General features: G+C 44.6%; 1 protein-coding gene across 1 annotated transcript in view; it reads left to right on the forward strand.

Annotated features, from left to right (window-relative positions):
- Nucleotides 1–968: 968 nt before the first annotated feature.
- Nucleotides 969–12,483, forward strand: part of iglon5 (IgLON family member 5) — a 164,739-nt gene continuing 153,224 nt past the window's right edge. The window contains exon 1 of the mRNA XM_054782835.1: nt 969–1,423. Within this exon, the coding sequence (XP_054638810.1) occupies nt 1,363–1,423 (61 nt within the window). The 5' untranslated portion in view covers nt 969–1,362. The remainder of the gene's footprint in view (nt 1,424–12,483) is intronic.

A 12,483-nucleotide genomic window follows, 5' to 3' on the forward strand; every position in this document is an offset into this window, starting at 1 on the left:
CATACCCCCGCGACCCTAATGAGGATAAACGGCACAGAGAATGGATGGCTGGATGGGGCAGTGCCCCACCAGCTCCAGGGGTTGGCGTTTGGGTGCATTGTTGTTTGTATGACACCAATGGAATATGGATGTGTTGTCAGTCTCAATACTGTGACTTCCTGTTCCTGTTAGCTGTGGGCGGGGTTAGGTGTGAACTGGCTCATGTCTTTTAGCAACATCATGTGATGAAAGGCGGAGCGTTTGACTATTTGATTATTTTAACATGAATATTGCAGTGGTGGACTTCTTTTTACACTTGCATGACAGTTAAAAACGTTGATGCTGGAGCTGAATGTTTTTGAACTGTCATTGATTATTTTGGGGAACGTTTCTCAGAGCATTTTGTTTTTGATTCCAAAACTAACCACAACACTCATAATTGTGACTTGAACAAATACCAAAGTGCTCCTGTCACGTAGAGGATCTTTGATACTGTATTGCTTGTGTGGGTGTTTTTATGATCATGAGTGAAACCCAGTTATGTTGTGAAGTTATGTCAGATTCATTGAAATAAAACAAATAACAGAACAACTTTATTGTTGTTTGTAGGTCCTGATGTGCTTGCTTTCATATAATAACCCCCAGAATGCGTTCATCATATGAAAGAGCTTCTTCTGGTTGCACACCTGAGTCCACCTGCACTGAACTGACCTTCTTGCCCACCTCCTCGATCCTGATGCATGTCCCCCCCTCCTCCTGTGGTCTGTTGTCTCTGAGTACTGCAGCGCCACAGTCTTGGCAATAAATCACACAGCATTAACACGCGCACAGGCTCGCATCGCGCACTCCCCTGATTGGCCAACGACAACCTTCTTGACCGGCCTCTGTGATCACAAGCCCCGCCCCCTCCCTGCTGCACCCACGCTGATTGGGGGAGGTGCCCTGTCACTCACGCGGGGGCTCCTTGTGCGCGTTCGGCGTGCAGCGCTGCGGGCTGAGGGGCGACGAGGCGCGCTGCATACCAACACACACACGCGCACACTCACACACACGCACTCACACGCACAGGCGGAGGACGCAGGACCCACAAGAAAACGTTCATGTCAAGTTTGGATGCTTCCTTTTTGTGCAACAATCTCCAGCTCTACCGGACCGAGCGCCAAAGTCGGACTGTGGAATATTTGTTTTTATCTTTGCTGACGTGTGGCAGGCGAGACAAACATCGTGCGGACTCTCTCTGCATCGGAAAAGGCGACAAGTGGACCAGGCTGATGTTCGGCTGCGGTCACGTGTAGAAGAATATCCATTTGGGTGCCACGGGAATAATTACAAGAAGAAGAGATTTGATAAGACAACTCCATCCTCATCGTCATCGTCGTCATCATGAGCTGCCCCCGCTTGTGGACCACCTTGGCCGGCTTGGTGCTGTTCGTGTTGTGCAAAGGTAAGATGAGACGTACTTTGAGGTGAATATTGATGAGTGGGCTGCTCGTGCACCTTTTACCTGTGCGGTCGCTTCGTGCATACAAAGCGATGCTGCGCGCGCACACCCAGGACGCAAAGCGTGCAACGAGAGGTGCATGTTAAGATGTTTACTCGGAGCAAAATAACAGACTGTGGAGGGGGAGGGGGAGTGGGGGTCCTCGGGTGGGCTTTGTACGTGACACGAATGACCCGCCATCCTGCGCGCACGACGCACATCCTCGCTGCGTGCTGGTGCTGGCGGGAAAGGGAGGGTGTGTATGTGCGTGCGTGCGCGAAGTGTAGTTGTGCAGCATGCGGAGTTGTCTCCAAAAGAAGGGTCAAAGGTGACGCATGGTGACAGCAGGGGTCAAAGGTGGACTGGCGGGATGGGAGCTGCGACGTGATTGATTGCAGTGGAGGACATGCGCATGATTCACCCTGAGACGTGCACGCATGCGAGGCGTCCTGATGTGGGATTTCTCATTTTGAAATTGATTGACAGCCGTAGGAAATAGTGCACGTGACCTCAAATAGTGAAGGAGGTCACACTGAGGCCGTGTTGAAATGTGGGCTGATGCCGATATTATTGGACATCCCTACTTAGAAGTTTCTATGTACTGTATTTCTTTTTTTTTTTTTTTTTTTTTTTACTCTGCCAGGGAGAAGTGTGATATACAATTCCCCTGTTATACATAATTTATTTGACTTTGATGCTTGTTATTAAGCAAATTTGGAGCGACCGGACCGGAGCAGGAGGGGACAGAGAAGAACAGAAAAGGAAAAGGGGGGGGATGTGAGGGGGACAAAAAAAAAGAGACAAGAGACAAGGACAACAGCAGCAACAACAACAATTGTGACAACAAGAATAAAACAACAGAAACATACAGAACTACATCAGCAAATAAATGTCTGTGACAACTATAAAGACGAACAAGGACATAAGGACAAAGGACAAAACAATATCAACAACCACAATGACAACGCTGTCAATGACAATCACACATAATAGTAGTAATGAAATGATGAACTATGATAGTGATCACAATGATAATACTGCATTGAAACAGTCACACATAATAGTAGTAATGAAATGATGAACTATGATAGTGATCACAATGATAATACTGCATTGAAACAGTCACACATAATAGTAGTAATGAAATGATGAACTATGATAGTGATCACAATGATAATACTGCATTGAAACAGTCACACATAATAGTAGTAATGAAATGATGAACTATGATAGTGAACAGAATGATAATAACTGTAATGCACATCATTGTAAAAAAAACCTATAGTCATACTGCTGATATCACTGTCGCTGTAATAAAACCAACAACATAATAACACCCTGGTTAACTCAGTGAGTAATGTGGGGAAGTACGTATGTATTTCTGTGTACAGCTTTGTCATATCATGCTTTTGTTCTCTTTTTTGTGATTTAACAAAAATTATTCCTATAATAATAATAATAATAATAATAATAGAATTACCCTCACCTAATGTTCCACCTAATTTTTAGTTTATTTTTTATTTTATGACTAAAATGTTATAATTTTTTCTGATAATATTACCGGATTATTCTTTTAAAACGGCAACTTTATTTCTCATAATATTTTGACTTTATTTTTGTGGTATTACTGCTGAGGTTTCCATTTTTGCTGTTGTTTGTGAAGTGAAGTGATGTTTTTAGGATGTGCCACAGGCCAATAGGAAAAACAGTTCAAATTTTTAGTACACAAGCAAGTTAGCCTTGATGCTGGAATATACGCACCTTAAAAGTGCTTTTAGGGAGGGGGTGTGTGCGCGTGTGTGTCCCCAAGAAGTGCTGTTGTGTACTTTATACACTTCTGGCAACGTTTGCATTCAGCATTGGTGGCTGGCAAACGTGCAGATGTTTCATCCAAACAATAGACTTTTAAAATACTTTTAATGTGAAAACAGACGTTTTATTCCATCTTTGTGGAGTTGGCAGTTATTTGTAAATAATACAGAAGAATGTCCAGCACGCATGCACCACTGATGAATAAAAAGCCTACAATTCATCACAAATTTTTTTTTTGTGTACTCTCACGGAAAGTTGACAGCACCCCAGGCTACATTTTAAGACGTGTAGCGAAGCCTTTTTTTTTTAACACACTAGCTGAGAAGTTCCCGGGGGGCCCAGTCCTGCTTTCCAAGCAAGACGTGAAGCACGAGTTTGCGTGTTGTGGTTGTTGCAGTTCCACTGCAAGCCAGCAGGTGTCAGCATGACGCACCGTTTCTGATTCATAAGCATATCAGTCAGAAAACGTCAACGCTAAAAGAAGCGCTTTTATCCACGTAGACTCTTGTGCAAAGGGACAACATCTCCAGCTGATTTGAGCGGTTTTAGCTGCCCTTCAAAAGTGAAACTGAGCCACCTTGCTTGGTTTTGTGGAATGGAATCCACAAAATTCTCTTCTCCATCCGTCATCGCATCCTCCCCCAGCGCCGTCGGCATGCTGTGGGACGCCCCCCTGCATGTTTATTAGTTTTGCAAGACGTACTCAGCATTGCGCTGTAATTAAGCTCACGCCCCCACCTCTTCATCTACACAAGGAAAAAAAAAAAACTAACAAAAAACCACACACACACTCACACGCACACGCACACACACACACGCACACACACAGCCACAATTAGTCCCACCCCCGTCCTGTGGGAAATCAATCTATAAATAAATTACCCCCACCCTTAATAACAGTAATTGATGTGTCAGTGCAATAAGATGTGAGGTTAACAACCAGCAGTGGGCGGCCCCCCCCAGCCATGGAGCACGAGGGGCCGGCCGGCGGTCACGCTCGGTGGCGGCGAGCAGACGGATGGCGCCGCAGGACGCACGCAAACACAGAAAGCTCGGCGGGAACACAAAGATTGCATCTCAGCTCTCTCCGCTCTTCTGCAATGGGGAGGCGGGACCAATCATGACTGGTGACCCCGCCCCCCACCCCCGCTTTTTTATAACAGCGAGCATGTAGCTTGGAGGGACCGCGTGATCACTGCTTGATCAATAAATGAAGCCGAGTAACGTGCACGCACCTTCGTATTCCATCTTTTAACTCTGCTCATCTTATCCTCATCCATGCGTTCCAAAACGGTCCAAGACCAAAGCCGAACCCAAGCAGCTTTTCCATGAAGTATGTGTTGGTGTTCACCTAATAAACAAAGCATCCATGAAGAATGGATGAAGCTTCTTTTCCAGTTGGGACGCGATGGACAGATTCCTCCCAGGGAATCCTTTCATGGGCTTTATCATTCGTGTGTGTGTGTGTGTGTGTGTGTGTGTGTGTGTGCGTGTGTGTGTGTGTGTGTGTGTGTGTGTGTGTGCTATATTTGGTCACCAAACGCACCAGAGTGATGAATCTTCATTTTCAGTGGATATACTGCAAGACAAGCTGTACTACTCTAAAGCAGGGGCTCTCAACCGCACTCAACTCGTCTTTTGTACAGTAGACGCCCCGACAACGTAAATAATCTGTTCCGAGAACCTTTATGTTACAGGGTTTTTATGTTATACGAAGCGTAAAATACATGTAAATAGCCTAATCCGTTCCAAGATCTTCCCAAACTCACCCCTTTAACACTTCAAAATATTCAAAGTCCACCAAATATGGTGGGAAAATATAAGAAAACATTAGCATAAACATAGTAGAGTAACATTGCAATATAAAATAAGGTAACAAAAACAATCAACTAGTTGCAGCGCGACTACAACCAACCGTCAACACCCACGCCCTCTACAAGAAGGGCCAGAGTCGCCTCCACCTGCTGAGGAGACTGAGGTCCTTTGGTGTGTGCAGGACTCTTTTACGGACCTTTTATGACTCTGTGGTGGCCTCAGCCATCTTCTACGCTGGGGGCTGCTGGAGAGGGGGCAGCACGGACAGGGACAGGAGCAGGATCAATAGACTGATCAGGAGAGCCATCTCTGTCCTGGACGGTCCTCTGGACTCCGTGGAGGAAGTGAGGGAGAGAAGGATGTTGGCTAAGCTGACATCCATCATGGACAACACCTCTCACCCGCTACATTACACTGTGGGTTCCCTTAGCAGCTCCTTCAGCAGCAGACTGTTACACCCACGGTGTAAGAAGGAGAGGTTCCGCAGGTCCTTCATACCGACCGCTGTCAGGCTCTACAACACCTGCACCACCTGAACCATGTTGTAGTCACTATGTATTCGTTACTTGCGTATCTTGCTTGCTGCTGTAACAAGTGAATTTCCCCGCTGTGGGATAAATAAAGTACAAATACAGTACAATACAATACTATGAAGAGGAAGGGAGAAGCCTGTCTCTCACACAAACTCACGTACGTGCTGTATAAGTCAGCCAATGAGATGAGAGCGTAGGCAGTGGCCCGATAATCAGCCAATGAGATGAGAGCGTAGGTGGTGCCCCGAAAATCAGCCAATGAGATGAGAGCGTAGGCGGTGCCCCGATAATCAGCCAATGAGATGAGAGCGTAGGCGGTGCCCCGATAATCAGCCAATGAGATGAGAGCGTAGGCGGTGCCCCGAAAATCAGCCAATGAGAGCGTGATGCGTCAGAAGGTCACCAAGTGTTAGTCTGAACTTGCACCGACTTGAGGCATTAATAAAGTTGATTGAAAAAAAAAAAAAACTTGCACTGACTTGACGCTTTATGTTATATTGAATTTCTTCTGTAATACGAAGCAAAAACTTGACATAAATTCTTTACGTTCAGTGGAATTTATGTAAAAGGAGGTTTACCTTATGCGAGGTACTACTGTATTGGTATTTATTTCTTATTTTTGTATACTTTTATTGAAGTCATTTTTAATTGTTTTATTATAATATACACTTATTTCAGTAAGTTTTTTGAAATTTGTTTAAAAACTTAATTCATTTTATTTGTATTTTATTACTATTTACACTTTCAATTAAGTCATTTTTATTTGTATTTTATTATTTACACTTTTATTTCAGCCATTTTTGTTTGTTTGTTTTTATTTTCTTACTTATTTAAGCCAATTGATTTTATTATTATTTACACTTTTATTTCAGTAAATTTTCTTTTTTATTTATCGTTAAGTTATTTTTATTTTTGTTTTTTTTTGCATTTTTATTGAAGTCTTTTTTATTTTGTTTTTATTTTTTTAGTATTTTTTTTATCCACTTATTATTATTGTTACACTTGTATTCGTCTTTTAAAAATCTTTATAGTTCTTTATTTCATGAATTGCATTTGTGTAAATGTTTTTTCAAGCTGCCTGCATCATCCCACCTCCAAGGTGCGTTTAGAGGACTTCATGAAGGCAATGAGGAAGAACAAGATAACTGAATGCTTGCAAATCACACAAAAATGAAAACTAAACATGAAAAAGAATTTGAACAGAATTTTGTGCTTGTGTTCTGCGACGTGAACGGTCTTGTTTGGGCTGTAAAGCGGCTGGTAGAATTCCATGCACGACGTGAGTTAGGGATCTTCCCCGTTCTCTCTTGCCACATCCAACATGGCGGTGACGTGAGCATCTCACAGAGCATCTCACAAAACGCAATTAGCATCTCACAAAACGCAATTCCGACATCGCCAGGAAAGCACGAGACCTGAGGAAGCAAGGAAAGATTCAAAACACTTGGAGCACTAACGGGAAAATCTACATCAAACTAAACGGAAGTCCAGGAGTCGCAAGAGTGCTTGTTGTCCAAGATATCAGTGATCTGGATGCATATTAAACATTATATTACTATGATAATAAGCATAATGGAGGAAACACCCTACAAGACAGAGAAGGACTACATTCCACAGACATAATTAATAAAAGGAACTCTTGTATACAAACCCAGCGTCACTAGCAGTGCAACACTAAAGACGATGTGGATATCAACAGGAGAGGAAGGACAGGATAAATAGAAAGGGAAAAGGAAAGGAGAAGGAGGAAAAATGGAGAAAGGGAAAAAAAAAAAACTTTTTTTTTTTTTTTTATCATTTGTGTACCTGTATACTGTATATGTAAAAATGTGCGTACTTGTGTAGGTGCAGATGTAGGTGTATATATATATATGTATGCAAGTGTTTGTATGTACACACATGTATTAGCAATTGATGTGCTACGAAGAGGGGGTAGGATTAAATAAGCTCTGCTTCTTCCTACTCCTTTTCGGACATATGCGTGTTCGAAATAAATTAAACCAACAGCCAGCAACAACAACGTGCGCCTACGATTCAGCGGCGTCTAAATGCGGCGTCTTCGTCATCCGAGAAAGTCACAGACTTGAGTGACAAGTCCACCTACCCGACTCACTGAACTCGCACTTTAAGTAACAGTTTTACAATGACTGCTGTGTTAGCTGCGTTTCTCTTTTGAATTTAGCCAGCAGCAACAGGCTAAGTGAACAAGTCCTTCCGCATATGTGAGTCTTAAGCCGGCATGAGAAGATGCCTGGTGCTCCTAATCTGGAGGTTCCTTCCTGTGAGGTCCTCCGTGTCGTTTTTGAGTGCACGAGTGCCGCCGTTCCGAGTCAAGAGCGGCGGTGACGAGGGTGAAAGTGTTAGCAAGCCTCGAGCGTTCCCCCGTTTCCTTCACCGCCTCGCTGCAGCTGCACCTTGGTGAATGTCCAGCAGCATTTTGACAAAAGCAGAAGAGATGGAAGATGAGAAATCTCGTTTATCACTCTTACAGGGCGGAGCTAAGTAAGATAGCGCCGCTGCCATTAAGGCCGCGTGAGATTTCTACTTTTTTATTTTTTTGGGGAAAGCTTTAATGACTTTGAAATGAGTCCAGATGTTCTTGAAAGGAGTCAGACAGCGATGACTCATCAAGCTTGAATATGCTCATGCAATCTCTCCCCGTCTTTGATGAGGAAATGAAAGCTGCCATGAATATTTCTCTTGAAAGACGGAAACAAACCCGACCTCGTTAGCGTCCCCACAACCGTGGCGGCTCGGGTTGGACGTGGTGACGAGATCGTCTTGGCAGACAACGTTTTACAGCGCATGCAGAGCTAGCTGGCCGCCACCATCAGGAGGCTGCCTACAGCCACAGCTGTTACTGCCATCGTTTTATGATCCGACGCTAATTCTCAAATTCGGTTATTTTATGATCTTTTGTAGCCAGACGGTGAATTGTTTTATTTTATAACGTGTGACCACTTTTAACCGCTTTTTTGAAGCAGGTGATGAGGACGATAAAGTTCAAGTAGAGATGATCCCCACACCTTTGCCGTTCACAGCAGTCATCTTGATTTTAGATTAGCATACACGCGTCCCTCACGCTTCAACATTTTCACTCCGTTTCAGAAAGACGTCCCTTCAGAAATGATATTCAAATATTACGTATATATTTTTTTTACCTAAATTAAATGTTTTCCAGCACGAAAACGGCTAAATGAACTAAAACACCAACGGAGAGGAAGGCATTTAAAGACGTTGATGAAGTGTCGTCTAGACTGGCCACTAGGTGTCGCCAGTGACACACACCAGACCTGACTGGCCCAACAACAGGAACAATAACATCATAATACTAATATTCATCAATAATAACATCATAATGCTAATAATCATTAATAATAACATCATAATATGATAATATAATACTATAATAATACTACTAAAATATAATAAATGAGTGATACTGTATCCTTCATGAGGTGTTATCGATCGTTGTGATCAGCAGACAATCAAGTGAAGCTCTCCAGAGTGGGACTGGAATGAAACGGGTGACCCATGTCGTCTTCTTCTTGCCAAAGAGAGAGGGGCGAGTTAGCGTCGGTGGAAAGGCACTTGAGATTAGCGCGGGCGGTTCGTCACCCCCGAGGGAGCCGCCAAGGATGAGGGTCCCGCTTCCCTCCCTGTGCTCATTACCAGAAGACCAGGAAGTCGCCAGCGGATGGATGGCGAAGGCTTAGATGGTAATGCCATCCATGATTGCGCTGTCTTTGGTGTGTACCACGAAGTGTGTATGAAACAGACAGCGTGTCATTTCATTCTTCATGGCAGGAAGAGAACATCCGCATTCCTCCAAACCAGCCCGTCTCAACTGGTGGCTCAGTGGGTCACAGATCCATCGTAAAATATGTTGAATGTAGTCATCTTCCTCCTTATTTACTCCACAAAACGCCTTCATAAATCCCTGCAAAATGCACTTTGGACTCGAGAAAAAGTGTAAAACGAGGCAGATGAAAAGACTTCAACAAAAGCGGACCCGCTGAATGAGCCTTGGGACATGAAGCTGTGGTCCCGGGATGACAGCGTTGGAGAAGCCCTGCACCAAGCGGCCTATCCTAGCAGGCACGTACGAGGACAGCACCTCGGCCTTTCAAGGCCCCGCGTGGGATCCCCGCCGTCGACCCGAAGCCGAGGGTTCTGGCGTTTGCCTTCCACCTGCGAGCGCTGACTCTTTTTTTGGTGTTTTTGTTGACACAGGTACACTGCTGTGTGCAACTGATGCGCAAGTAATGACTCCATGTTGTGTGCCTGAGGTTCTGGCAAGGGGGGTCGGGTTGGTGGGCATGGGGTTGGGGGGTTAAATAAAAGTGGCAAAAACAGATCAATAAATATTTCAGCAGCTTTCCCACCAGAGTTTTCTTGAGAGAGAGGCGCACGGATGGAAGGGGGGGATAGGAGAGATGGGGTGGGGGGGCAATGGAGAGATGGAAGAATGGTGTGGTGGGTGTTAATGGATCACTAAGGCATGAGGGACGCTAGCTGCCGTGCTAACGAGCAACACATACCGACGTGCTTTCCAGCTGGAAGAAAACATCAAACTGGAGAAATATATTGGAGGCTAAGTAGTAGTAGTAGGTAGGTAGGTAGGTAGGTAGGTAGGTAGGTAGGTGGGTAGGTGGGTAGGTAGGTAGGTAGGTAGATAGGTAGGTAGGTAGGTAGGTAGGTAGGTGGGTAGGTAGGTAGGTAGGTAGGTAGATAGGTAGGTAGGTAGGTAGGTGGGTAGGTAGGTGGGTAGGTAGGTAGGTAGGTAGGTAAGTAGGTAGGTAGGTGGGTAGGTAGGTGGGTAGGTAGGTGGGTAGGTAGATAGGTAGATAGGTAGGTAGGTAGGTAGGCAGGTAGGTAGGTAGGTAGGTAGGTAGGTAGGTGGGTAGGTAGGTGGGTAGGTAGGTAGGTAGGTAGGTAGGTAGGTAGGTGGGTAGGTAGGTAGGTAGATAGGTAGGTAGTTAGGTAGGTAGGTAGGTAGGTAGGTAGATAGGTAGATAGGTAGGTAGGTAGGTAGGTAGGTAGGTGGGTAGGTAGATAGGTAGATAGGTAGGTAGGTAGGCAGGTAGGTAGGTAGGTAGGTAGGTAGGTAGGTGGGTAGGTAGATAGGTAGGTAGGTAGGCAGGTAGGTAGGTAGGTAGGTAGGTAGGTAGGTAAGTAGGTAGGTAGGTAGATCGATAGATTGATAGAAAGGTAGGTAGGTAGGTAGGTAGGTAGGTAGGTAGGCAGATCGATAGATTGATAGGTAGGTAGGTGGTTAGGTAGGTAGGTAGGTAGGTAGGTAGATAGGTAGATAGGTAGGTAGGTAGGTAGGTAGGTAGGTAGGTAGGTAGGTGGGTAGGTAGATAGGTAGATAGGTAGGTAGGTAGGCAGGTAGGTAGGTAGGTAGGTAGGTAGGTAAGTAGGTAGGTAGGTAGATCGATAGATTGATAGATAGGTAGGTAGGTAGGTAGGTAGGTAGGTAGGCAGATCGATAGATTGATAGGTAGGTAGGTAGGTAGGTAGGTAGGTAGGTAGATAGGTAGGTAGGCAGGTAGGTAGATAGGTAGGTAGGTAAGTAGGTAGGTAGGTAGATCGATAGATTGATAGATAGGTAGGTAGGTAGGTAGGTAGGTAGGTAGATCGATAGATTGATAGATTGATAGATAGGTAGGTAGGTAGGTATGTAGGTAGGTAGGTAGGTAGGTAGGTAGGTAGATCGATAGATTGATAGATTGATAGATAGGTAGGTAGGTAGGTAGGTAGGTAAGTAGGTAGGTAGGTAGGTAGATCGATAGATTAATAGATTGATAGATAGGTAGGTAGGTAGGTAGGTAGGTAAGTAGGTAGGTAGGTAGGTAGGTAGATAGGTAGATAGGTAGGTAGGTAGGTAGGTAGGTAGGTAGGTAGGTAGGTAGACAGGTAGGTAGGTAGGTAGGTAGGTAGGTAGGTAGGTAGGTAGATCGATAGATTGATAGATTGATAGATAGGTAGGTAGGTAGGTAGGTAGGTAGGTAGATAGGTAGGTAGGTAGGTAGGTAGATCGATAGATTGATAGGTAGGTAGTTAGGTAGGTAGATAACACCCCTATAGTCACCTTTACACTCCTATTATTCTTTGTTGACATCATATTGCGCAACTAGTACGCTGCAGTGAGCTAGCCAGTTCGACTCAAATTTATTTCTTTGAAACTTAAGTAGCTCGAAACTTACCACTTCCACACAGGATGGGAGGAGAACTTTTTTTCACTCTGTGATGTGGGACATAACATGGGTGACTTGATGACTTCGTGCAGTGCTAAGGTAATGTCATGTAAGCTAATGTCTTGTGTCATTACTGCCACCTAGGGACCACAATACTACATGACTTGTATTTCACTAATAACACAACATAGTCTACCAGCATTGACAGCCGTGGGGGGGAGCTGCAACCTTGTGACAATAGCAGCCATGTAGGGTGAAATCGGAAGCTTGGTGAACTTACTTGTTGGACTCGCTGGCTTGTTGTGTTGATTTAGCCTATTCAGCCTCCCAGGTATGTTCCTTATGCTGTTGTGTAGCGGAGTTGCTATTGTGTGCCGACACCTATTGGGCCTGTTGTTGTGTAGTTGGATAACCTGCCTTTTCACATTAAAAGTCTGTTCTTGCTCTGGAATTTTGTGAAATGCAACTTATAGTCCAGTGCAATTCTTCATGATGCATTTGTCAACTGATGTACTTATACTTCGGAGCAACTTGTAGTCCACAAAATACAGGTTGTGGTCCTGGTCCTGGAACTGCGGACCAGGTCTACATTCTCGGCAGGGTCCTTGAGGCTGCATGGGAGCTTAGGGCATTCTGTGGACTTGGATTCAGTGTTCGACCATGT

This window comes from Dunckerocampus dactyliophorus, chromosome 7, assembly GCF_027744805.1.
Source record: "Dunckerocampus dactyliophorus isolate RoL2022-P2 chromosome 7, RoL_Ddac_1.1, whole genome shotgun sequence".
Classification (NCBI taxonomy): domain Eukaryota; kingdom Metazoa; phylum Chordata; class Actinopteri; order Syngnathiformes; family Syngnathidae; genus Dunckerocampus; species Dunckerocampus dactyliophorus.